The sequence below is a fragment of the Rana temporaria genome, chromosome 11 (genome assembly GCF_905171775.1).
Source record: "Rana temporaria chromosome 11, aRanTem1.1, whole genome shotgun sequence".
In the NCBI taxonomy this organism is placed as follows: domain Eukaryota; kingdom Metazoa; phylum Chordata; class Amphibia; order Anura; family Ranidae; genus Rana; species Rana temporaria.
The window spans coordinates 131,305,523-131,332,680 of NC_053499.1; the positions used below are offsets into that span (position 1 = coordinate 131,305,523).

General features: G+C 44.1%; 1 protein-coding gene across 1 annotated transcript in view; it reads right to left on the reverse strand.

Annotated features, from left to right (window-relative positions):
- Window positions 1–27,158, reverse strand: part of CPNE2 (copine 2) — a 181,984-nt gene that overhangs the window by 99,210 nt on the left and 55,616 nt on the right. Inside the window, exon 2 of the mRNA XM_040329167.1 lies at window positions 12,109–12,299. Within this exon, the coding sequence (XP_040185101.1) occupies window positions 12,109–12,276 (168 nt within the window). The 5' untranslated portion in view covers window positions 12,277–12,299. The remainder of the gene's footprint in view (window positions 1–12,108; window positions 12,300–27,158) is intronic.

The window sequence follows — 27,158 nt, forward strand, 5'->3', positions numbered from 1 at the left end:
TCATGTATGTCTCTGTGCCTTTAAGGAGCGATGATCTCCCTCCAGACATACCTGTCCTTAAGCTATCCATTCTTATATGTGCTCCTATTATGGAGGCTCTGGAATATTATAGTTAGGACCACAGTATATACAGAGGTCCCTTGACGTGGACACTGTGGCTTACGCATATACTGTATTTGCAAATGTTAACAAACAAAACTCTCAGTTTTTAATGTAAACTGTTAGACAGGGCCAATTTGGTTGTTTTGCAGGCTGGCTGGTAAGTGTGCTGGGAAATCTTATGTCTGTTTGTGACAGTTATAAGGGGCAACTGAATACACGTAGCGACCCAGCAAAAGCACGATTAGCGAGCCCGCCTGCAGCAGCTTGAATGAGATTTCTATGCTCATTACTATGATTTTTAGCAAGATATTACTACAGCCCATAGATTCCTTATGTTAAAGGTGAGGACGAAGTTGGATTTACTCCTTGTGGAGAAAGTGATACACCAGTCCCCTTAAGGTGCTGCAGGAATTTAAACACCACTTGCCCCAACTTTACACCTCGGAAGCATCTTTTCCTCAGCTCAGGTCGACAAAGGGGTATCCTTACCTTCAATATACGCTTCCCATAGAGCACACTATAATCCTCCTATTACTGTTGACTAAGTACTTCAAGCTATTCAAGCTACGCAAATTAATAAATGACCTGGCCCTGATGGCCTGCCCACCACCTACTACGAAAGTTTGCTGACCATCTGGCACCCCTGTTGGCCAACTCCCTTAACTTCCTTCTCAATAAGCAATGTTTTCACCCAGAGACTGTGACTGCCATAATATCCATGACCCCCAAGACCCAAATGACACAGGTGATTCCTAATGGTCCAATTATCATCCTATATCACTACTTAATCATGATATAAAACTACTGGATAAGATTCTTGCTCTCAGACCTAGTAATCTTATCAGCTATTTGGTTCATAAAGATCAAGTGGGTTGTATTACCTTGAGATAGACACAGGATAATATTTGTAGAGCCACTTTATTGTTGCACATAATACAGGCTTGTCACCTCCCAACAATACTGTCTCCTGGTCCTACCTGCAGTATATTTTACAAAGGTGGTGCTTTGGCTCCAGCTTTCTACAGTGGATTTCCTCCCTTTACAATTGCCCTCAGGCTTTAAGTTAGATATGCAAGCTAAAAAATGTATCTTTACCCAATAGTCAGAGGGATGAGACAGGGGTGCCCTCTTTCTCCTTTACTCTTTGCCTAGAACCCCTGGCACATTTAATTTGTAATAATTTGAATGTTAGGGGTTTCAAGGTGATGGGTATTCAACAGAAGTTCTGCCTGCATTCTTGCGGATGATGTCCTTTTATTTCTCACCTTTCACCTGAAGTTAATGCAGTTGCATAAATTGGTCTATTCTATGGGCATTAAGCCCTTCCCAACCTTACAGAAGCAATCTCCGAGGTGTTTCACTACCTTCAGGTCAAGCAATTTTATGAGACTTGTATCCACTCATACGCTGATTTCAACAAGATGTCACTGTTTGAGTAGCTCTGCTCTACTGACCTACAGGCGAAGGGTACGATTTCGAAGCTGTACCTTAATTTACTATCTCAGCCACCATCCCTTATGCAAGCATATGTTGACCGCTGTGGGTTGCAGATTTGGAATTGACGATTGAGAAGGACAATTAGAAGGAGATTTGTCAATCTACGATATGGCATCCCTGAACATATTGGCTCTTGAAATTACCTAAAGTACTTTCTAGTATCTAAAACCTGTTGGGATAGCTAAGTACGTGCTGAGCTACCCTTCGACATGCTTTCGCAGATGCTCGGCAATGGTCACCCATCTTCGTGGATCTCTTCTGAATCCTCTCGCAGGTGTTCAATGTCAAGATCCTTGTTGGGCTTTGTTAAACATGCACCCACCGGAACTGATTTTGGGGCAATTCAAAATATTACTCCAATATCACTACATCTTCTAAGCAAATGATAGCCAGAGCCTAGAAGATGGTTCTGCTTTGTCTCCTAGTGACTAAGAATAGAATTACACATGGTTCACACCAAGGTTGAAGCTACAGGACAGAATACATAAATATGCCAAAGTTTGGCAGCCCTGGGTTTTCACTCCTCACTTCTTGAACCTTGACCTCCTGAGGCAACGATTTGAGCAGTTGCAAACACTGCAAACCAAGGCTTCTACCCTTCTCTGGGGTGCCCTCTCTTTACACCCTTCCCGCTCTCTTTTCTTATACTGTACTTCATTTTTCAGTTGTCTCATGTCCCCATTGCTTTTATGCTACTAACTGAAGTTTGTATGGTAATAGCTTTCGCAGCTTTGACTATTGTAGCAAATGATGTACAGGTATGTAAAGAGGAGATGTTATGTTATGCTATGAGGAATTATCCCTCTTATGCTCTGGTATCACCTATCCACCCCCACCCACCCCGTGTGGGGCACTGGCTGCAATATATTATTCTGCGGGGGTCCTATTCTTAATTTTTTTTGTACTGTACTCAAAATTGTTAATAAACAAGAAGAAAAACAACAAACCCTCATCTGCACTGCATCAATGAAGTAAATGAGAATCCACAGAAGTGCATTTGACATGCATTTCAGAAAGCGAAAAAACACTGCTCACCTATATGAGTCCTAAAGGCAATGTGCCAGGATACAAATATGAAAGTTGTCATCGCTGACTTGTTTTTATCAGGGCAAGTCTCCACTGATACTTGATGGACCTTGGATCCATCAATTAATACATTTTTAACTATAGTGCAAGCAGCAATATACATACCAATGTGAGTTTGTATACATATTAAATCCCGTGACCACGTCCCTTAGTGACGAAACGTAGGGAGGCGAAGTTCTGACGTCACCGCGCATACTGTTGGAACCCGGAAGATACGGGCGTTCGTTGTTTAAGCTGGCCGGCTTGTTTATTGTTGGATGCCTTGACTAATCAACTGAGTGCATACCCTTTTTTATTCATTAAAATCTCGAAGATTTTACACTATTGTGAGTCCCTCTTCCTTTACATATGTTCATCCTGTTTGGCTGAGAGGAGTGACCGACTCTGATGAGGTTGGAGATAGATCTATTGATGGAAACACCTGCTTTAATATATCACTATTTGCGATTTTTGGTCTCCTAAACAGAGACCAACTATATCCGGTCTTTGGTGGAAGTGCCCTTTCTTGTCACCTTTCCTGGATGATGTATATATTCTGCACTGGGGACATCTTCACTTGAAACCTTCTGCATGATGGACTTTTTGGCTCTTTTTTAGATTCACCTATCAATATCCATTAAGCACTTTTTAGCATCATTTGTTTTCATTAAGGACATTTTTTGCATTGAAAGTTTATAGAATATATTCAATTCACTGTTCACTATATGGTATCATTCACCGATATACTGTCCATAGACAGTCTGTTATATTATTAGCGCGATCTGCTTCCTGTTTTATATTTGTTTGGTGTGGTATAACACCTTTTGATCGCAGCTTTTCACCACATTTTCGTTTTTAGATTTAGAACAAGCGCAATTTTTTCCATATATATATTAAATCATGTTTGACAAATTTAATAAATAATATTTTTTTTTTCTTTTTTTTTAAATGCCAACATGTTATTTAACCCCCCTTTACACCAGTGCAAATTGTCATGTGATGTGACAGTTACAAATCAGATGACAAATCACACACTATTGTCAACAATGAAACCGTTCAAAAACTGGGCAACTTCAACTTTGAAAAAAAGTTTCCTGCACTTTTTCTGCGCTTTCAGGTGCAACTTGCATAGACATCTGTGCATGAAGTGGCACATATGTCAGTCAAGTAGCACGTGAAATCCCGCTGACCTGCTACTTTAAAACTGTGCTACTTCAAGTGTAGTAGCACAAATTAAAAGTAGCATCAATGTGAACTAGGGCTTATGGTTATAATATATATAGATAGATGGCGCAAAAACCAGGAGAGCACAGTCAATAATAGAAAAGTACATATATCATATGGTCCATGTCAATAACAAAAAATGAAACATAATGAATGAATGAATGAGTCAATGAATCAATAGTCCAATATAAGTCCAATAGCACTATAGTGGCAGCAAAATCCTGAAGCAGAAGCAGACTCTGAAAGATATGTATAGACAAAAAGAGAAAATGCGCCAACCTAAGTGCAGTAAGTGGGTATTTAATTCAAGCAATTTGCACAGTAAAAATGGCTACTCACAAAACCAGTGTAAATACAGGCATGTAATGGAAGAGACGGCTGGTCCGATGTCACAACGTGTTATCAGCAGTACAACAGGCTGGTCTCTTATCCTGGTCCCCAGGGTGATGGAAACAAAGGTCCAAGGTGTTCGGGAGCCTTTGGGGAACCCCACAGAGAACCATGGATCTGATGAACCAGCGGAGGCTGAGAAACGCGTCATCCCATTGGCTGTCCGAAGCCCCTACGTCACTTCCGGTTGTACGGCGATACGCTGCGTTCCACGCTGGAACGCACGCCGCTTCTGGTACAGCATCCACGGCTCCTGTTCTCTGTGGGGTTCCCCAAAGGCTCCCGAACACCTTGGACCTTCGTTTCCATCACCCTGGGGACCAGGATAAGAGACCAGCCTGTTGTACTGCTGATAACACGTTGTGACATCGGACCAGCCGTCTCTTCCATTACATGCCTGTATTTACACTGGTTTTGTGAGTAGCCATTTTTACTGTGCAAATTGCTTGAATTAAATACCCACTTACTGCACTTAGGTTGGCGCATTTTCTCTTTTTGTCTATAGGGCTTATGGTTGGATGTCAAGTATACAAAATAATAATTATAAAAATGACAAATAATCAAACCTATATTTTTATAATAGTTCTGTTATGATATACTTAAAGGGCAGCTCCATCCAACAGCTAATAACGACTTGGAATTTAATGCAGATACACATGTTCCATCTATCCCTGCTGTTAGCTGTACAACCTATGAGGAAGACAGTGCCTCCTCTGAACCTGTGCCACTGGCCGGCCTCTTCACATGAGCGGAGGGCAGGAAATGACATGGAATATAAAACTTGAGTATAAAAAAGGGGGTATTCAGAGATCGGATTATCGGAATTCTGCTCAAGCTTGGCTTGCATACACACGGTCACACAAAACTTCTCTGAACTTTCGACAGTCAAGGACGCAGTGACGTACAACACTACGACGAGCCGAGAAAATTAAGTTCAATGCTTTCGAGAATGCGTCAAATTGTTTCCGAGCATGCGTTCGGAAGACACCCAAGCTCATCTTTATTGAGAAGATACAGAGGTTAGGAACTCTGGCCCAGATTCACAAAGGAGATACGACAGCGTATCTCCTGATACGCCGTTGTATCTCTGTTTCTATCTATGCGACTGATTCATAGAATCAGTTACGCATAGATATCCATAAGATCCGACAGGTGTAATTGTTTTACACTGTCGGATCTTAGGATGCAGTACCGCAGCCGCCGCTGGGGGGAGTTTGCGTCGTAAACCAGCGTCGGGTATGCAAATTAGGAGTTACGGCGATCCACGACGGATTTTCACTTTCGCTACGTCGCTGCTAGTCTAGTTTCCCGTCGCAAAGTTAATCATCGTTTTGGGTGCCCTAACTTTAGTCAGCAAACGTATTGCTGTCTAAAGTATGTCCGTCGTTCCCGCGTTGAAATTTAAAAATGAACGTCGTTTGCGTAAGCCCTCCGGGAATACGGAATTACGCTACGCGCGTCGCCGTTCGAAAAAATGACGTCACTGCGCGCAAAGCACGACGGGAATTGCGAAACGGAGCATGCGCAGTAGGTCCGGCACGGGAGCGCGCCTAATTTAAATGGCACACGCCCATTTGAATTGGCCCGCCTTGCGCCGGACGTATTTACGATACACCGCTGCAAGTTTCCAGGTAAGTGCTTTGTGGATCGGGCACTAAAACTGGAAACTTGTGGCGGTGTATCGTAAACGGGTTACGTTACACGGCCGCAAATGTATGTGAATCTGGCCCTCTGAAAATACTTATATTATCAGGACATCCCAAGCTGAACATAGAGTTTGGAATAGCCCATTGTTGAGGAAATGATCAACAGTTTCATGTCAATACATACAATATTCTATTATCATATGACTGAAAACTTATGATGGGATATGAAAAGGCACAACACTTTTGTATTGTTTATTTTTTATTTCTTTACCTGTCATTATAAATAAACATTATTTGGTATAAATATAAAAGGTGTTACAGAGAAAGAGAAGCCCATAATGGGTGTCACCAGTTTGATGATGCTCATAAGTAGTCCAACCAGCAGGCAGGAGGCCGGCCATCATTCTTAAATAGTGCAGCTAAACAGCAGGGATAAATGGGATGGTACAGTATACTTGTTCAAGCCTAGTATTAGCTTTTTGGCTGGAGCTGCCCTTTAAGTATATCATATCAGAAGTAATTAGCATTATAAATTTAATTTATTGTCATTTATATAAAAAAAAAATGATATACTTGACATCCAACTATGAAGATCATATTGGCTTTTTTTTTTTTACAACTCTAATAAAAATTACTTTTTGCATTGGATAAAACAAATTAGCATTACAGACACGTCAATTAACGAGGGAACAGAATAGAAAAGCTGAAAGGAAAAAAAGGCTTAACAGTAGAATCCAAGTGACATAGACAATGCGCCACAAATAGACATAAAGACTGTTATTATGTAGCTCTCATTCTGCATATTACAAACACTTTGCTTTCTTTTAAAGCAGAAAATACTTCTGCAAGGCCCATAAAAGCTCCTGTGGGTTCCATTAGAGACGGATTTAAAAGGTCACCATTCCCTGCGCTTATCGCCATAAAGAAACCGTCAAAAAAATTACCATAAAATTAGCACAACTGTGAGGGTAAATGGCCCTGCTGTCTTAATTTACTGTACTATTTTGTGTAAGAAAAACTGCCCACGCAAAAGATTATCATGCTGCGCTATAGCCTCATGTATGCAACAGGAAGTAAAATAAAACGGGAATGAGTTGTTCTTTTAAAAATGTACCCGACGGAGTCACCAATGTTGCTGGTGGAATCAAAATTAATAAAATGTACCCAATCAGACATCAGGGGGTGGTGACCTTACCTGCTGGTGTTCTATAAAAGGAAATTGAAGTGTAGCTTGGCCCCACCATTGTCACACTGCTGGCCGTACCTTCTGCTGCTCCTGGTAACCAGTGTTAATTTCGTTGACGAAAACATTTTTGTCGACTGAATGAATACTATGTTAGTCGACTAAAATACGACTACAACTAAAATGCCATTTTAGTCAAAAGACTAAAACCAAATTTAAATTTGACTTCAAAATTAACACTGGTCTGTAGTGCATGTTCATACCCCAATGCCATAAATAATGGCGTATAAGGCTACATATAGTAGCCTGCTCGAATTGTCTTTGAGAGTTAGAGAGGCACGGGCTGATGATGTTACAGCCTCTGCCAATCTAAGCAGGCTTTGTATTCATTAATAGAATACATCGCTCACTGTGATTGGCTCCAGCTCCAGCAAGAAGGAAGAAGAATATGGCTCTAGAAGGAAGAAATATGAAGCGTCGGCAGCCTCGGAAGGGGGGGGTCGTCTTATACGGTGAGTACAGGCAAAAAATCTTAAAAATGTTTTAAATTAGGGGGGTCGTCTTATACTCCCGGTCACCTTATACACCGGACAATACGGTATTCGATTTTTCACTAAAGCAGTATATAATGAGTTTGGAAATTGTAGAGAAATGTTAACTAATGCATTACAATTTAATCACATCCATTCGATTTTAGACGACTAAAATTGTACTGGAGTTTTGGTCGACTAAATACAACTAAAACTTAAACAATTGCAGAAGACTAAAATGGGACTAAAACTAAAATGCCATTTTAGTCCTAAAACTAAATCAAAATTTGCGGCCCAAATTAACACTGCTGGTAGCTCCAGAAGAAAAAACAATATTTAATGTTCCAAAGTAGATCTTAAAGGTGTTGTAAAGGTAAATGTTTTTTCACCTTAATGCATCCTATGCATTAAGGTGAAAAAACATCCAACGGAACTAACCCCCCCCCCCCTCGAACCCCCGTTTTACTTACCTCACCCCTCGAAAGTCCCGCGCGCGTCCTCGTGATCCTCTTTGGTTCCCAGCCTGGCCGTTGATTGGCTAGGCTGGATGGATTGATAGCAGCGCAGCCATTGGCTGGCGCTGCTGTCAATCACATCCGATGACGCGGCGCGCCGGGGGCAGGGCCGAGTGATACAGTCGGTGGCTATGCAGCAGTACTTAAAGGGGTCCATAATAGTACACTGATACCCAACACACAGCATGTATTTATCAAAAAATATAATTTGTGCATAAAACATAACCACTGAATGTACTCTCCCAATCCCTACTGCAGAACAGCGGTGTAACACAAAACCTGGCAGGTACCATTCCCCCCTCCCCCTTTTTTCCCCACCCACTCCTAAGCCAAAAAAGAAGGCCTTAACCTTGAGGAAAAAAAAAAAACCTCCTTCACCAAAGGTCCGTCAAGTGTGCAAAAACATACCCATAATAAACATATAACAGAATTAATTGTCTCAATTCGTCCCCTCTCATAGATCTTCAAATATCAACCTCCCCTTCTAACGTGTCAGTGGAATCCATTCATGGGAACCAAACTTTCCCTAATTTTTTAGGTGAACCCTTGGCTTCATATGGAGAATAATTGAATTACCTGTCAGCTACAGGTAGGCACCACGTCCATTATTTGAAGAATAAATGGGTATAGAAATTAAACGGGATTTTTAAGGTGCAAACACAATACAACAATGTATATCAAAAATACATTTTATTTATACAGAAATAGAAAAGATTAGTTAATAGCTGATAAGTTTGGTCTTCCCAATATATGCACTCCTCTGCTATGTCTCTTGGGAGTTATCGAAGATGAGGAGATGGATGTGACTACAAAACTATTTCTTAGACTTCTTTTCTTTTTCGGCTTGTAAGCTCATAGTGAGGAGGTGGATATATATGGAAAACCTGACTTTGGGGATGTGGGTGAAAATAGTTAATGCAGATATTCTGCTTTATCAGATGACATAAGAAGCCAAGGATAAATGGGTATAGAAATTAAACAGGATTTTTTAAGGTGCAAACACAATACATAAATGTATATTTTTATAATATAAATCTGGTCACTTACTATTTTACAATCTGCCGCCGATCCGCATAGATATTCAAAAAAGATAGTTTATAAAACTATATCTACACTGTTGTCATTTTGCTTGTGGGCATTGTGAAGCCTACAGGCACTTACTTCCTGGAAGTCTTGGATGGGGAGTGATAATTGGACAGCGCACTGCATCCTGGGAAATGACACACATTTCCCAGGAGCATTAGAGGGAGATGATGTCAGAATCCTAGGTGGTTTCAAAGGCAGATTTTGTGGGACCGCATAGCAACAGGCATTTCCAGATGAGTAAAAAAAAAAATCTTTTTTTTTTTCTTTTTTAGTCGTCAGCTAAAGTTTAAAGCAAAATAGTCAGGTTTTCCATATATATCTACCTCCTCACTATGAGCTTACAAGCCGAAAAGAAAAGAAGTCTAAGAAATAGTTTTGTAGTCACATCCATCTCCTCATCTTCGATAACTCCCAAGAGTCATAGCAGAGGAGTGCATATATTGGGAAGACCAAACTTATCAGCTATTAACTAATTTATTATAGACCTTACCTTAGAACATTTCCACACCACGCAAAGGAAAATACCCTCTCTCAACTGACATTTATGAACTAATGCAGAGTCCTTCTTATGCATAAGAAATACATGTACAGGGGTATAGTACACTTGATGTAAAAGTCATAATTGAATCATCCGATTCGTAGAGGCAATAACAGTGGTAAGGTACGTATCTAACACCTCCTTCCACATCACATCCGATAACTCTGGTGCAACAACTACCCAACAGGCCTTTGCTCATTCCAATAGTCTTGAGTCCCCTGCGCCCTAAACCGCATAATATCTGGAAACTTGCTTAGCAGGAACGGGGTCAAGTAAAATCGCTTCCAACTGGGTATTTTTGAATTGAACAACCCCTCCCAAACTGTGCCATTGCTGCATGACGCAGCTGTGCATATTTGAAATGCCAAGACCTAGGTATCCCAATTCGTACACAACTGCCTAAAAGCGGATATCTTCCCATCCTGGAACAGCTGGTACACATACTTAATTCCACATTGGGCCCAGTTGAAGCTACTCTCCAAGTTAAAAAATTCTTGTAAAGATGGATTGAACCAAAGTGGACTATTAGGGGACCAAACAAAATGTGTCAGCTAGGACATGAGAACAGATATGAAAATGTTTCCCTGGAAGCAATAGGACAGTGCCTACCTCTCTACCCAGGACCCCTCCCCTAAAAAGCATGTGGGGAGAAAATCTCCAATGAAGGAAAATCAACTGAAGCTTCGTAAGCCTTATACACACGACCAGTTTTCCCATAGGGAAAACTGCCATGACAGCCTTTGGCTGGGAAAATGAGAACATGTTTCTTTTTTTAACGTCGGCATTCCCGGCGGTTTTTAACCCGGCAGTTTTCCTATGAGGAAAGCCTGCGGGTGAGCATACAAACGGACGGCTTTCCCCGCTGGAAGCAGACAATTGCTCGGCAGGAGGGATTCCCCTGTCAGTACTGTCTGTGTTGATGGTGGAACCCTGCAAATATATTTCTTGGAACCTGTGGTTGCAGGAAAGAAATACGCACCATCTTTGGCCAGCCTCAGATAGGCAAGGACACTACAGCTGTCTGAATACTATAGCCAGCAGGGGGGATTCCTCCAGCGGCGGTGTGTCCATAAAGGGCACTTGAATTACAGTGGTGGGATATTTTTTGGAAGCACCTGATTAGAGCCGTAGGCGGGCGCCATGCTGTTCACTCATGAATCGCTTTCCTAACACTGAACCGCCTCTTAGCCAATCAGGTGCTCGAGTCTGTTACCTGTCACCTGATTGGCTGAAACGACAGGCGATGTTATTGGACACCGCCTATCAGGCATCCAATCATAGCAGAGGATGGGAAAAGACATCGAGGAGCGTGGAGGACCGTGATCCGCTGCCCCACTGAGACAGGTAAGTGCCGGGCAGCGGGGATGTACACTGGCAGCATTTGATGGGCACAGTAGCGGCAATTGATGGGCACACTGGTAGCAATTGGTAGATACCGTAGCGGCAATTAATGGAAACACTGGCAGCAGTTGATGGGCACAGTAGCAGCAATTGATGTGCACAGTGTCAGCAATTGATGGGCACAGTGTCAGCAATCGATGAGCACACTGGCTGCAATTGATGGGCACAGAAGAGGAAATTGATGGGCACAGTAGCTGCGTTTGATGGCACAGTGGCGGCAATTGATGGCACAGTGGCTGCATTTGATAGCACAGTGGCTGCGTTTGATGGGCACAGTGACTGCGTTTGATGGGCATTGTGACTACTTTTAATGGCACAGTGGCGGCAATTGATAGCCACAGTAGCTGTGTTTGACGGGCACAGTGGCTGCAATTGATGGGGGGGGGGGTTTTTTCAGTTTGTTTGCGCCCCCCCAAAAAAGCCTATGACCTGAAGAAGAGAGATCTATGCATGCATAGATAGCATTATAAGCAGAGTGATCATTATAAGTTACTGACTGAAATAAATTTTACTTTTTTTTTACTCCAGTGTCTAAAAAATGAGTAATGTCTGTTTCATGAACATCCCCAAAAAAATAATTCAAACACAAAACAAAAGAGAAAATTATAGACAATTCTTCTGTTGAACAGAGATCTAAATGTGTGAGTACTGACAGATAAATAACTCCCTTGAACACTTATGTGATCAGAACATGGAAAAGCATAAAATCTATTTTTTGAACTGTCAGATAAAAGCAAATGAATCATAAAAACGAAGGTGACCTTCTGTGCCTAAGGGACAGTAAACCTCGGACCATTACCACTTAAAGCCTTCTGCTCCAAGTCTGGTTTCTGAGAACTGAAGCCACTTTGTGAAACATAATCAATAATTCCCCAATGCAAGGTAATGCAGTGCTTTCACAGGGTATGAAATTACATGTTCATTACTGTACCTCAGTCCATTTATCATTTACTTCCAAAAATAAGACGCAAAAGGGGTCAGATTTGGAGGCGACATCCCGGTCAAGGAGGTTCTGGCAGGAAATGGAAAGTTCCACTCTACAGACACAGTACTGGGAACCCACTGGAGCAGCTGAAGAGGTGCTAAATGTGTACGCCATGGGCTTCAGCAAAGCACGACAATCTGAAGAGAGAACAAGACACAAATAAATGGTCAGATCAACAAACATTACTAGCACTAGACGCTGAGGGTACATGCATACAATCAATACACAAGCCAATGACCATCTGGGGCTGAGGAATCCTCTTTTTTGACACCTCCTAGAGTAGAGTCAGTTTAAAGTGGAGGTCCACACAAAAAGTGAACCTCCGCTTTTCGGAACCCTCCCCCCCTCCGGTGTCACATTTGGCACCATTCAGGGGGGAGGGGGTGCAGATACCTGTATAATACAGGTATTTACACCCAGGGCCGGATTTGCTCTCCCTGCCGCCCCAAGGCCAGGTTTCACAATGCACCCCCTCCCCAACCAAATCAACGGAGAATGTGCGGCACGGTTAGATTAAATATGTTTTGTTTGTTTTTTTACTTTTTTATCACTTTTTTTATTTTTATTTATATGTAGCTTGTCGCTTACTTTTTTACAATTTTTGTATAATTTTCTTATTATTTTTCTTATTATTTTTTTTATTCTTTACTTTTTTAATTTATTAATTTAATTATTATTTATTTATTTTTTTATCAATTTTTTTTTACTTAACTTTTGTTGCTATCACACTGGAGAAAACAATTTCCTGTGTGATAGCAATTGGAGGTGACATGTTCTCTTTATTGACCCTGTCACCTCCAAAACAGGAGTCCTAGCACTGTGCCAGAACTTCTGTTACAGCTGAGATGGGAAGAGCACAGCTCTCCCCTGTCATGGTGTACATCGGCAGCAGGGACAGGAGACAGACTCGGTGGCCAGGGGGGGGGGGGGGGGGAGTGTGGGGTGGGGGAGAGGGGAGAACGGACGGGAGCACATATTTTACAAGTGATTTCGGTGACATTGCCGCAATCACTTGTTAACGAGCGAGCGGATTCCCCCATAACTTACCACCCTAACTGTATGTTCCGGGCTTCGAGGGACTCCATGCCACTGCCGCCCCTTGGAGCCCTGCCGCCCCAAGGCCTGGCCTCAGTGGCCTTGTGGGAAATCCGGACCTGTTTACACCCACTCCCGGGAATAAACTCTCACGCCCCTTCGCGTCACCCCCGCTGTCTTCTGGGAAACACACTGGTCCCAGGAGAAAGCGGGGACCAGTGAGGACACGTGACTCGCGCAGTAGGGAACCGGACAGTGAAGCCGCCATCGCGGGCACCCTGGACAGGTACCGTATTTTCCGGCGTATAAGACGACTTTTTACATCTAAAATCATGCCCCAAAAGGGGTCGTCTTATACGCCGGGTACCTGTGTCAGACGTCAGCTTCGGACGAGAGGACATCCGTGATAGGCGGAACACTGAACATAGGCTCTGCTGGGAAAATTACTGTTCCGCCTATCACGGAACAGCCTGAGGAGGAGGCGCGGATTTTGTATGATGGATGGCTGCCGTCTGACATCTCTGCAATCAGGAGAAGGTAGGGAGATCGTCAAGGCAGGGAATGGATTGGCACAGTGAGGCATGTTACTAATGGCACAGTGAGGCATGTAACTAATGGCACAGTGAGGCATGTTACTAATGGCACGGTGAGGCCTGTATAGATGGCACAGTGAGACATGTATAGATGGCACAGTGAGGCATGTTACTAATGGCACAGTGAGGCATGTATAGATGGCACAGTGAGGCATGTTACTAATGGCACAGTGAGGCATGTTACTAATGGCACGGTGAGGCATGTATAGATGGCACAGTGAGGCATGTATAGATGGCACAGTGAGGCATGTATAGATGGCACAGTGAGGCATGTATAGATGGCACAGTGAGGCATGTATAATGGCACAGTGAGGTGTCGTCCAATACAGTGAGTATAAAATCAAAATTTTAGCTGGAAAATTAGGGGGTCATCTTATACGCCCAGTCGTCTTATACGCCGGCAAATACGGTAAGTGTCCGTTTATTAAAAGTCAGCAGCTGGCGTATTTGTAGCTGCTGGCTTTTAATATTTTTTTTTTTTGTGGGACCGCCGCTTTAAATGTTTTAACTGTGATGTAGCAACCAACTAGAAAAGTAGGAAAGAGTGATGAAAGAGAAGGCGTAGGACACACACAAGTCGGACAACGTGAGAGAGGGGTAGAGAGGGAAAGCAGTGGATTTGGGCAGATCAGTGACCAGGCAAGATTGCCTAGCTATCCAGAGAGGATGGTCATTAGTGAGTGATCAAAGTCCCTGGGTAAATAATGTTCAATCCAGACCCATTCAAATGTACATTGTCATCAAGTATTGCAAACACCTTTTTCCTCCATGAGGTACCATGCCATTTTGCTCTTCATCTGTCCCACCTATGGGTTGGAGGACCACCAAGCTTTGGCTTGGATTTGTTTTGCCACCATAAAAAGGAAAGTAAGGCGGCAAAACTGAGTATTTGTACAGTGTCTGGGTTTCAAACTAAGTTAGGTTTTTTATGATTTTTCAGAATACCTCTACCCAGCGTAGACCAGGGTTTCTCAAACAGGGTTCTATGGAACCCCAGGATTCTTCCAGAAGTTTTTAGGGATTCCTTGAGCAATGAGCAATTTCTGCCTCTCAGGCCTCGTACACACGACCGAGGAACTCGTCGTAAATGAAACATCGTTTTCCTCGACGAGTTCCTTGTCAGGCTTGTGGAGAAACTTGACAAGCTTTCTTTGCGTACACACAGTCAAGCCAAAATCTCCTCGTTCTCAAACACAGTGACGTACAACACATACAACGGCAGGGGAAGTTCGATTCCACTGGCACAACCCTTGGGGCTGCTTTTGCTAATCTCATGTTACTGCGTGTTAAGGAAAAATTTGGTAAGAGACAATTTGCACTTTTCAGACTGTTACAGCGTGACAAATGTGCTATCTCCATTACAAACGCTACTTTTACCGAAGGTGCGCTCCCGTCTCATACTTTATTCTGAGCATGCGCGGGTTTCTTAGCATGCACACGATCGCGTTTCTCGTCGAAAAACAGCCCGACGAGGAACACGACGAGGAAATTGAGACTCCCGTCGAGAAAAAAGAGAACTTTTTTCCTCGTCGAGTTCCTCGACAGTTTTCTCGATGAAAAGCATACACACGACAGTTTTCCTCGGCAAAAAACCATTGCCACCAAGTTTCTTGATGGATTCTGTCGAGGAAAACGGTCGTGTGTACGAGGCCTCAGATAAGTTCCCATGGACACCATTGATATAATTAGCTGTAAGGGGGTAATTCTTCCCAATGACCACAAGTTGAAGGGCCATTCTTTCCAGTTACCATCACACTAATACATTATGAGTTGTACAGATAGTCATTTTTAACAGGGGTTCACTGAGACCAGAAAGTTATTTCAAGAGTTCCTCTGTGTTGAAAAGGTTGGGAAAGTTAGGTTTAGACAATTTGGTATACCGCACTCTAAAATCTCCACCATTTGTGGAAAAGTGTCTCTAAAAGCCTGATCCTGACACCATCAACAAGTACTTTGAATGAGTGCACAGTTTGATATGTTATTGCAGTGTTTACCTTACATTCATTTATTATGTGTCTTTTACATTTTACAAGCTTGCTCCATATATATTATTGTTTAAAGGGGTTGTAAATTAAAAAAAAATATTTTTTTAAATAACAGACATGTTATAATAACCTCCACTGTGAAGCTCGTTTTGCACAGAGTGGCCCCAATCCATGTCTTCTGGGGTCCCTCGGCGACTGTCTCTGGTCCTCCCCGCAAGAACTCTACACATTCACTTTTTAGCTCCCTCCCCTTGGGTGGAGTCCTTGCGGGCGCGCTCCCGTGATACAGCGAGCGGCCATAGCCGCTCACTGTATCACTCGGCTCTGCCCCTCGGTGCGCAGCGTCATTGGATGTGATTGACAGCAGCGCCAGCCAATGCCTGCGCTGCTTTCAATCAATCCGCTCTAGCCAATCAACGGCCAGGCTAAGCGGCGAAGAGGATGTTGGGGCCGAGCGCGGGACTTTCGAGGGGTCAGCTAAGTATATGGGGGGGCCGGTATAGTCTGACATTTTTTCACCTTAATGCATAGAATGCATTAAGGTGAAAAAATGTTTACCTTTACAACCCCTTTAAAGAGTATGTAAACCAATTTCATATTCCTGATATGTGCATACTGTACTATGTACTTGTATGAAAAAGTTTCCTGCTCTCTTTGTATTGCTTCCTTTGTGTGAAATCCCTGGTGTTCCTGCCAGTCCCTCTGCTTTCCTATTAAAAACTGACCAGACTAGGCATGAGAGCAAAGCATGGCCAGTTGTCTAACTGTGCTGGGAACTCAGGGCCAGATTCAGGTAGATCGCCGCATCTTTGCGGCGGCGTAAAGTATCTCATTTACGTTACGCCGCCGCAAGTTTTACGGGCAAGTGCTTGATTCACAAAGCACTTGCCTGTAAAGTTGCGGCGGCGTAACGTAAATCCTCCGGCGCAAGCCCGTCTAATTCAAATGATTCGGCTAGGGGGCGTGGATCATTTAAATTAGGCGCGTTCCTGCGCCGAACGTACTGCGCATGCGCCGTCTCTAAAATTTCCAGACGTGCATTGCGCTAAATGACGTCGCAAGGACGTCATTGGTTTAGACGTTAACGTAAATGGCGTCCAGCGCCATTCACGGACGACTTACGGAAACAACGTAAATGTTCAAATTTCGATGCGGGAACGACGGCCATACTTAACATTGACTGCGCCTCATATACCCAGGGGCAAATCGTACGTAAACGTCATAACTTCACTGCGTCGGTCGAGCGTACGTTCGGGAATTTGCGTATTATGCTAATTTGCATACTCGATCAGGAAAACGACGTCGGCGACACCTAAAAAAAAAAATGCATTTAAGATCCGACAGCGTAATAGCCTTACGCCTGTCGGATCTAATGGTTATCTATGCGTAACTGATTCTATGAATCAGGCGCATAGATACGACAGGCGGACTCAGAGATACGACGGCGTATCAGGTGATACGCCGGCGTATCTCTTTTGAGAATCTGGCCCTCAGTGTGCTTTTCTTCAATGATCAGACTTCTGCTTGCACGCCCCTACTGCACAGCCATTCACTGGGAGGTTCAGTTTGCTGCTGTTTTTCCTCCCCTATATCCTTGTTTTTAGGTGCATAAGGAGCTTAGAGGGTATGTGATCTTTAATAAAACACTGAATGGGACGTTTTACAAAATGAGGGTTTACATATACTTTGTATAAAGAGATTATAAAATAACCAGTAGATCTGGTATAACCAGCCCTGCGGCTCAGTGTAATTACAGAGGGGTTGATTTACTAAGGACTTGTTCACATGGGTGATCACAGGGCCGAAAAGTCAAGTGCTTGAGTCGTGGTTCTGAGTGTGAGTGCAGCCATTAGAAGACACAGTTTAGCACCCAGATAAAGTGGTGTCATAGCTGCCTAGATCATGCAGTTTCCTTTAGGTGTAACAATTTAACACACCAGAATGCTGATTATGTAACAACCACAACATAACTGTAAAAAAGTAAAGTTTCCGATGCTAGTTATAATGGGGAACCGCAGCCAGGACCATCTTTAAAGTTGATTGGACCCTGGGCAAAAAAAATCTTGGGGCCCCCCCCCATGCAATTTCGCTCTCCACCTGCTCTGAGACATACAATAAATATCAGATAGACTCAAAATCAGTTATGTATCAGATCAGGCAGCGATTGTGATTCATTGCTAGAGGTTACAGCAAATCATTACCAATTTAATGACTGGTTGCTAAAGGTTACAGCACACATTACGGCTCACTGATTAGTTGCTAGAGGTTACAGCACATGATTTCTTCTTGTTGACTGGTTGCTAGAGATTACTGTACAGTAATACTGCTCACTGATTGGTTGCTAGAGGTTACAGCACATCATCTCTTCACTGCAGAGGGGCATGATATACATATGAATGCTGCCTTTATTTACATATCAATGCCACTGGCCTCAGCTATTTACATATTAATGTGCCCATTATTTACATATGAATGATGGTTATTTACATGTAAACACAGGGTCTACAACAGGGCAGAGCGACGCATAGATACGACGGCTCGGATTCGGACTTATGACGGCGTACATGGCGCTACGCCGTCGTAAGTCCTCTGAGAATCCGGGCCCCAATGTATTAGTGTGATGGTAACTGGAAAGAATGGCCCTTAAACTTGTGGTCATTGGGAAGAATTACCCCCTTACAGCTAATTATATCAATGGTGTCCATGGGAACTTATCTGAGAGGCAGAAATTGCTCGTTGCTCAAGGAATCCCTTTACACTGAGATATCAGGATACAGCACAGGACTAAAGCATCAAGGGACAAGGAAATTTAAACTGGGATAGTTGGCAAGTACGAGGCGGTTGCTTTGGGCCCCACAACAATGACAGGGCCCAGGGCAGTCGCCACCTTTTGTCCTGCCTTAAAGACGGCCCTGACCGCAGCACATGTGTTAAAATGCAACACTGTAAATGGGCCCTAAATGTTGCTACTAGGCTGAAATCGAAAAGGATCATTTAGTTTAAAGGGTTTGTAAAGGTTCGTTTTTTATTTTCTAAATATGTTCCTTCCTTTAAGCTAGTGCATTGTTGGTTCACTAACCTTTTCCTTCGATTTCCCTTCTAAAAAAAAAATTCTTTGTTTTCTTTGTCTGAATTTCTCACTTCCTGTTCCTCCTCAGTAAGCTGTTCTGGCTGACTAACCCCCAGCCAGAACGGCTCGGATGATGGGGGGCAAGCTTACTGAGGAGAAACAGGAAGTGAGAAATTCAGACAAAGAAAAATAACATTTAGAGGGGAAATCGAAGGAAAAGGTAAGTGAAGCAACAATGCACTAGCTTAACCACTTGACACCCGCCCGCCGTCAAATGATGGCAGGCGGAATGCTCTATTGTTCTGACAGGACGTCATATGACGTTCTGTCATTTAAAGCCTCTAGGGCGCGCCTGCACCCCGCCGGCGGCGCGCGAGCGCACCCGTCGCGTCACTGGGAACACAATGGCCGTCGGGCACCCGCGATTGCCCAGTAACTGAGCAAGGAAGTGGAGCTCTGTGTGTAAACACAGAGCTCCACATCCTTTCAGGGAGAGGAGACCGATCTGTGTCCCTTGTACACAGACCTCCCCCAGTCACCACCCTCCCCCTACAGTTAGAACACACCCAGGATACACATTTAACCCCTTCCCCGCCCCCTAGTGGTTAACCCATTCACTGCCAGTCACATTTATACAGTAATCAATGCAAATTTATAGCACTGTTCACTGTATAAATGTGAATGGTCCCAAAAATGTGTCAAAAGTGTCCGCTATAATGTCGCAGTCCCCAAAAAAAACTCAGATCGCCGCCATTCCTAGTAAAAAAAAATCAAAAAAAAATCATTATGTCCCCTATTTTGTAGGCAATATAACTTTTGCGCAAACCAGGTTATTGCGATTTTTTTTTTTTACCAAAAATATGTAGAAGAATACGTATCGACCTAAACTGAGAAAAAAAAATATTTTTAAAAAAAATTGGATATTTATTATAGCAAAAAGTAAAAAATATTGTGTTTTTTTTTCAAAATTGACGCTCTTTTTTAGTTTATAGCCCAAAAAAAAAAAAAAACGCACAGGCGATCAAATACCACCAAAAGAAAGCTCTATTTGTAGGGAAAAAAGGACATCAATTTAGTTTGGGAGCCACGTCGCATGATCGCGTAATTGTCAGATAAAGCGACGCAGTGCCGGAAGCTAAAATCTCGTCTGGGCAGGAAGGGGGTGTATGTGCCCAGTAGGCAAGTGGTTAAAGGAACTTATTTAGAAAATAAAAAACAAACCTTTACAACCCCTTTAACATATTCTTTTTCCTGAAATGGAAAGCTATGATCTTGGATTGAGCTGTAACTGTAATGTATGCCCCAGGTAGCTAAGCCATCAGCAAATGCCAAGTATAGAATTCATACATTTGGTCATTTGTGGAATGTGACAGCAGGAATCTACCTCTGTACTAAGCCCTCCAGCATTCCCCAAAAGGCACCTTAGACCCCATTCACACCTAGGCGTTTTTACGCCTGTAGCGCTACGCCTCTGCCGCCAGAGGGCTGGAAATACATGTCCCTCTATGGAGATGGTTCACATCTCCACGCCGAACGCCGGACGCCTGTCGCCTGCGGCGTGAAAAAAGGTCCCGGACCTTTTTTTCAGGCGTCTTCGAGCGTTCGGCTAGGAGATGGCAATCATCTCCATAGAGGGGGTCATCTTGGGACACATCTAGGCGGACAATACCCGCGTTTTGTCGCCGCAAATCGCGGTACAAAACGCCGCTATTTTTACCGCGATTTGCGGCGACAAAACGCCGCGATTTCGTCCGTCTAGATGTGAATGCAGCCTAAAAAGATATTTTCCAGAACAAATACAGAGCACTGGGCTGCTTTATTTCCAACCAGGAACCATCTCTTTCATGTAAATTGGGTCAGAGAAAGATCCTTCCATGGCTTCTGCCTTTGTCACATCCCTTTCTTAAAGGTACCTAGAAAAATAACAGCCCAATTGCAGATTTCACTGCTCGACAGAACAAAATAACCATAAACTACTCCTATTATGTGCAGAAGCATAAAAAGAAACATTACAAGTCACAGACACATTTTATAAAAGTACTTAAATTTGCCAAATTGACCCTCATGGTAAATTCTAAAGCCCTCATACACACGATGGGAATTCCATTGGAAAAAATCTGTGGAATTTTGTCCGAACGGCGTTGGCCGTGAACTTGTTCTGCATACAGACGGCAGGACTTTTTCAGCCAACATACACAAAACTACATTGTTTTTCAGCTCTTTAGCGTCACCCTTTGGGCAACTTCTGCTAATGTTGTCTGATGGTTAGCATTGGTACGGAGCATGCGTGTTTGTACTTTGGATTTTAGTCCGATGGATTTGTGTACACACGATCGGATAATCCGACGGAACACATTTGTTGTCGGACAATTTGAGAGCATGACCATCCAACATTTGTTGTTGGAAATCCCGATAACAATTGTTTGATGGATCAAACAGACGGTCGGATTATCCAACAAAACATGTGCATTGGACAATTGTTGTCGGAATATCCAATCGTGTGTACGACCTTAAGGCTGCATTCACACCTGAGTGTCGGTCATTTGGTCGTTTTTTCCAGGGTTTTTTTCCGGCGTTTTGTCGCTCGTATTCATGCTTATTTGCGCGTTTGCATACAGCGTCGTCCGACGTTTTTGTACTTCAACGTTTTTTATTTTAGCCAATAGGAAAAATTATCATCTTTTTTTTTTTTTTGTTGCTATGTTGGTAGATTTTTTTAATCTTCTGCCTGGGTGAAAATTTCCATTGATTAACGCGACGAAACGCCCGTAGCAAATGCTTATTGTTGCGCAAGTCGCTTGAATCGAGCGTTTCCATTACTTTCTATGGGAAATGGAAACGCTCAAACCGCCCGATACGCGTGACAAAAAAGGGTCCGGAACTTGTTTGAGCTTCAGTCGTTCGGCGTCAGGCGTATCGGCGTGCAGATGTGAACCATCTTCATAGGGTATAATGTATTTTTTCCCCTCTAGCGTATTTGAGCGTCGCGCTTCAGGCGACAAAACGCTCAGGTGTGAATGCAGCCTAAGGCTCCATTCACACCTAGGCAGACAAATTTGCTGCGTTTTGTCGCCGCAAATCGCGGCGTTTTGTACCGCGATTTGCGGCGACAAAACACCGGTATTGTCCGCCTAGATGTGCCCCAGATTGACCCCCTCTATGGAGATGCTTCCCATCTCCTAGCCGAACGCCGAAAGCCGCCTGAAAAAAAGGTCCGGGACCTTTTTTCAGGCGGCAGGCGTCAGGCGTCCGGCGTTCGGCGTGGAGATGTGAACCATCTCCATAGAGGGACATGTGTTCTCATCCCTCTGGCAGCAGCGGCGTAGCACTACAGGCATAAAAACGCCTAGGTGTGAATGGGGGCTTAGACTACAGCTGAATATATATGGACCCATGGCATATCACTCAAACCTCCATCTTCACACCTTTTGCTCTCGTGCCCCCTTGTCACCTTCTTCTATGTTCTTGTTCTGATGAGCAGGCATTGTGTGTGTGCGTTCCTGAGAAATAAATCTAGCCACAGTCTTTTTAGACTTTAGTATTAAATCACAGTCATTACTGAGCATTATTTAAATAATTTAGTGCAAATATTACAAAACGTATACAAAAATAACCACTTTGCTTATAATTACCAACTTCTATTACATCTAACTCAGAGTACAGGGGACAGGAGTATGTAATACACATTCACAAAGCACAGGGACAGGCATATTAAAGCGGAGCTCCACCCTAAAGTTGAACTTCAACCCATCGGATTCCCCCCCCCCCTCTGGTGCCACAATTGGCTTTGACAGGTATCCCTTCCCACTTCCGGGAGTCTGACCGTGACCGTGATATCACCACGGGACTCCCTCCTCCTCCCCTGGCCACTGGGCTAATAGGAGAGAGAAACGGGGCCTCGCGCATGCGCAGTAGGGTTCCCAGCGTGAAGCCGAAAGGCTACACTGCCAGGTTCCCTTACTTGCAATGGCGGCAGCAGTCAAGCCTTTCGGCTTCACGCCAGGAACTCTACTGCCGACATCGCTGGAATCCAGGACAGGTAAGTGTCCATTTATTAAAATCCAGCAGCTGCAGTATGCGTAGCTGCTGACTTTTATTTTATTTTTTCCCGGACCTCCTCTTTAAAGTGGAAGTAAACCCTCCTATTGTTTTCAGCCAAGGAAGCTGCCATCTTGGCCTCTGTTTAATCTGCAACTGCCACAATGCTGCACATGTGATCAGTTATGAAACCAGCCATTGGATGGTTTGACAGTTTGGTTGAGAGCACAAGCAAATGTGACATCTAGCATTCCGGCATGCCGGGAATGTTAACTGTTTTTTTAAACTATCAAATAGATGGGTTTACTTCCGCTTTAAGTCACAAAGTGCAGAGGTCAGAAGTACTTAATGCATGGGTTTAGAGTTTTTATGGAATAGAATGCAGGGTTTAGATTATGTAAATTTGTAAGAAAATAAGTAATATACTAATCTTTTAAATTATTGAAGGAGAGATAGGAGACACAGGGTGCCAGACAGGCAAGTATACTACCCAGTGTTGCCAACCTACCAGATTGAAATTTACTGACACAACACCCAATATTTACTGGCACAGCCAAGTTTTTACTGGCATTTCCAAAAGTTACAAAATTATAGTTTTAAGTGCAAATGTCAGTATTTAGGTATTTTTAAGGTAGATACTACAGCAAATTTCTTATTTTATTTTCAATATAGTAAGTAAGTGGCTCACGGGCAGGACTCAGGAGGGCAGGAAATTAGAATGGATAGGCACACACATGAGATTGAGAAGTGTGCAGCAGCACAGGCAACGCTGTATCCTGGCCTAGGCCAACAAGGCCCAGTCCTAGGGCAGCACTTTGCAGGGGGGCAGCACGGACAGTGTCCCCGCCAGCTTGCGCTACACTGTTGGGCAAATTAGTTTAGCGCCCCCATAAATCGGCCACACTGCTTCCAGTATGTGGGCGGTTGGCATTCTGCAACTGTGGGGGGGGGGGGTTTGGGGGCGTTGCTTCTAATTTTTTACCATCCCTGTCCCATTGTAGAGATTTCCCTTCACTTCCTGTCCCATAGCCAAACAGAAAGTGAGAGGAAATCTATGCAAATTAAGGGAATCCATTGCCCCCCCACCCCGGCCCCAGGCCATCAGAACTAGTGTCCCCACTTGAAAATTTCAGGGTGGGTCTTAAAATGCAAGGGGTGTGGCCTTGGCAGGAAGGGGTGGGTCATATTTAAATTAGGGGTGCACGAGTTTAGTCAGGCCTAGGGCAGCAAAAAAACTAAATACACCCCTGAGCACAGGTCACTATCACGTCCGTCCCCCCCCCCCCCCGAGTCACAGTGACAGTCTCTCTCCGTGCCAGGTGGTTTCTTCAGTCCACTCCAGTCGAAATAGCACTAACAGTCCCACTCCCGGCTTGTATTGCTCCCGTCCCGCAGACCTGCAAACGAGGCTCTGGCCGCGCCGCTCCCTTGCATCATGACATCACACGACACGCTCAGGCACCACCTCCGCCTGATGTGCCCCCCGCCGGTACTGCCCGAACACACTGTAGCAGGCACTCGGCTGGTCTCGGCCGGCTCCGGACCCAAGCTGCGCATGCGCAGTTTCCGAGCCAAGCGTCACAGCCATTTTTTCTTACTGGCAAACTTTTCATCTTACTGCCATTTACTGGCAGGAGAAAAGTGACCGTTTTTTACTGGCTGCCAGTAAAAATACTGACGGTTGGCAACACTGATACTACCTCTTCTTTTGAAGACAATTTCCGGCTGTACTTTTTTAGAACCTGCCAGGCTTGCTTTAGGTAGATCAGCGTAATAGGCAATAAAAGAGGATGCCAAACATAGTGGGCAGCCATGGAGAAATTTTCTAGCAGAAGAGGGGAGCCTTCATCATAAGTCATGCACTGTAGAGAGGCGTTCATGAGAAAAATGTAAAACTTGCTTCACAAGTGTCTCCTCTAACCAGGTCATTAGTCCCCGTGGAAATGACAGCTCATGGGCTCATTTCAAGAAGATGTCTCCTGCCCTCTCTTCTATCTCCTAAGGAGGTTATTTTAACTCCCCGTGTGGCAGTACACTGACAATCCATCTGACATATGGCTGCTGCTTTCCTTTTTTATTTTAGGAAACCTCTGCTGCAGAAGTATGAAGCCTATTGCTGATCTTTTCTTCTGAACATGCTAATTCTTTAATCAACTTTCATAGTTTCTGAGACACTCATAACATGTATGCAGGCCATGAATTCCAGTTTTTCTGTTAGTATACTTTCACATAAAGTATTAACCCCTTTCCTCCCACACCGGTGGCCTTTTGATTGGGTCTTAATGCCAGGATGAACTTCCTGATCACGTGATCATTGTGATTGGCTTTCACAGTGGTTGCATGACCTGGAGCCCAACTAGCCAGCTCCCAATTATAAACAGAAACCAGGAGCTGCCTGTGACAGGTTGGTCACTGTGCTGGGAGCACACACTGAGGTTGCTCTCAGCCAGGAACCTTGGCTACCATGCAAAGCTGGTGCAAGGATCCCTGTCTGCACAGGCAAAGCTGTATCCTCGGCGCCCCCCCCCCCCCCCACCTGGCCCACACTCAACCCACCAGGGCTCAAGTCCTGTGGGAACGCGTGGGAACGGAGTTCCTGCACTTTTTTCACAGCAGGAACGCAGTTCCCTTTGCAGGACTAGAGCAGCTGAGAGCAGCCGAGCCACCCGAGCCAATTCTTCACTAAGCGGCGATGCCCAGCTCGAGTCACTGTCAGGGGCAGGTGAACCTTAGTAATCCTTTATGTTACTGCCCGCTTCCTGTATATGGATTCATCGGGTAGTGTGCGGGTATTCTGTCACTTCCTCGATGCCGCAATGTCTCCTGGGAGCTTTTGTCATTGTTCCCAAGAGACATTGCGGAGGTCTGCCGCGAGTTATCGCCGGATTTAGAAAGAACTTGCTTGCGGTTTAGTAAGCTACAGACAGCGCTACACAGAAATCTTATTTGCGTTCCACCGCGCTCCACCATCCACCATCGACAGCGAGGAAGATCTACACATCGAATCCGCAGCACTCGCGCGGCCCCTTCGGGCAGGAGGTCTACGGTGACGGCGGTGAAACCTTTTTCAATTTTGTTTATACACAGTTTAAGCATTGTACGGGCAATTATCAGTGGGCTTCACCCATCTTATTCGGGGTCATTGCAGGGCATTATCACACTATGAGAGTTCTTTGTGCTTTTGTCCTTTCATGTACCTCCGCTTGAGCTATTTAACCCCTACATTCCTGGATGATCTACTGATTTGAGAGCAAGTTTTTTCAGTGACTTGCTGTGGTAAGCTTACCCGTGCAGGGGATTTATCCACACTTGATGGTGTATCCATAGGTATTTGGTGCACATATACCATAGTCCGATCACCTACCTCAAATCACTGATTATTAGGATTTCTTTCACCTTTCTAATTAGAGTTAGATTTCTTCTACTCTGAGCGCTGTTTTTATCTGTTTGAACACAAGTTCACGTTCACCGATACTTTTTATATGCATATGAGCGTATCATTTTTTTATTTTTTGGTGGGGGAGAGGATCTTGGGTGGGAGTTCCTACACTTTTTTCCCCAGGACTTGACCCCTGCAACCCACGTGGTGAAGAATGCAAATGCTGCAGCCAAAATCACAACCAAACTGCCCCTGAATGGTGCATGCAATGAGGGGGCAGGTTCACTCAACTACCCACAGCCATGCCAACAGCCCCCCACTTTACGCCACACCCACAATGCGATGGGGTGCAACGCGAATGACTCATGAGCACCGAAATCCCCATCTGTACCAAATTGCCATCAAACTGCAGTGTGCAACAAGGAGGTGGGGCCACACACTCCCCACCCTCACAAGCCACGGGCAGCTGGCAGGCGAAGCAAATAAAAGCCTAAGAACATGGGCAGATACATCTAAAGCCTCATACACACGATCGGACTTCCATCGGACAAATCCGTGGATTTTTGTCCGAACGACGTTGGCCGTGAACTTGTTCTGCATACAGACGGCAGAACTTTTTCAGCCAACATTCACAAAACTACGTGGTTTATCTGATCTTTAGCACCACCCTTTGGGCAACTTCTGCTAATGTTGTCTGATGGTTAGCATTGGTGCAGAGCATGCGTGTTTGTACTTTGGATTTTAGTCCGATGGACTTGTGTACACACGGTCGGATAATCTGACAGAACACATTTGTTGTTGGACAATTTGAGAGCATGACCATTCAACAATTGTCCGATGGAGCATACAGACAGTCGAATTATCCAACAAAACACGTCCATCGGACAATTGTTGTC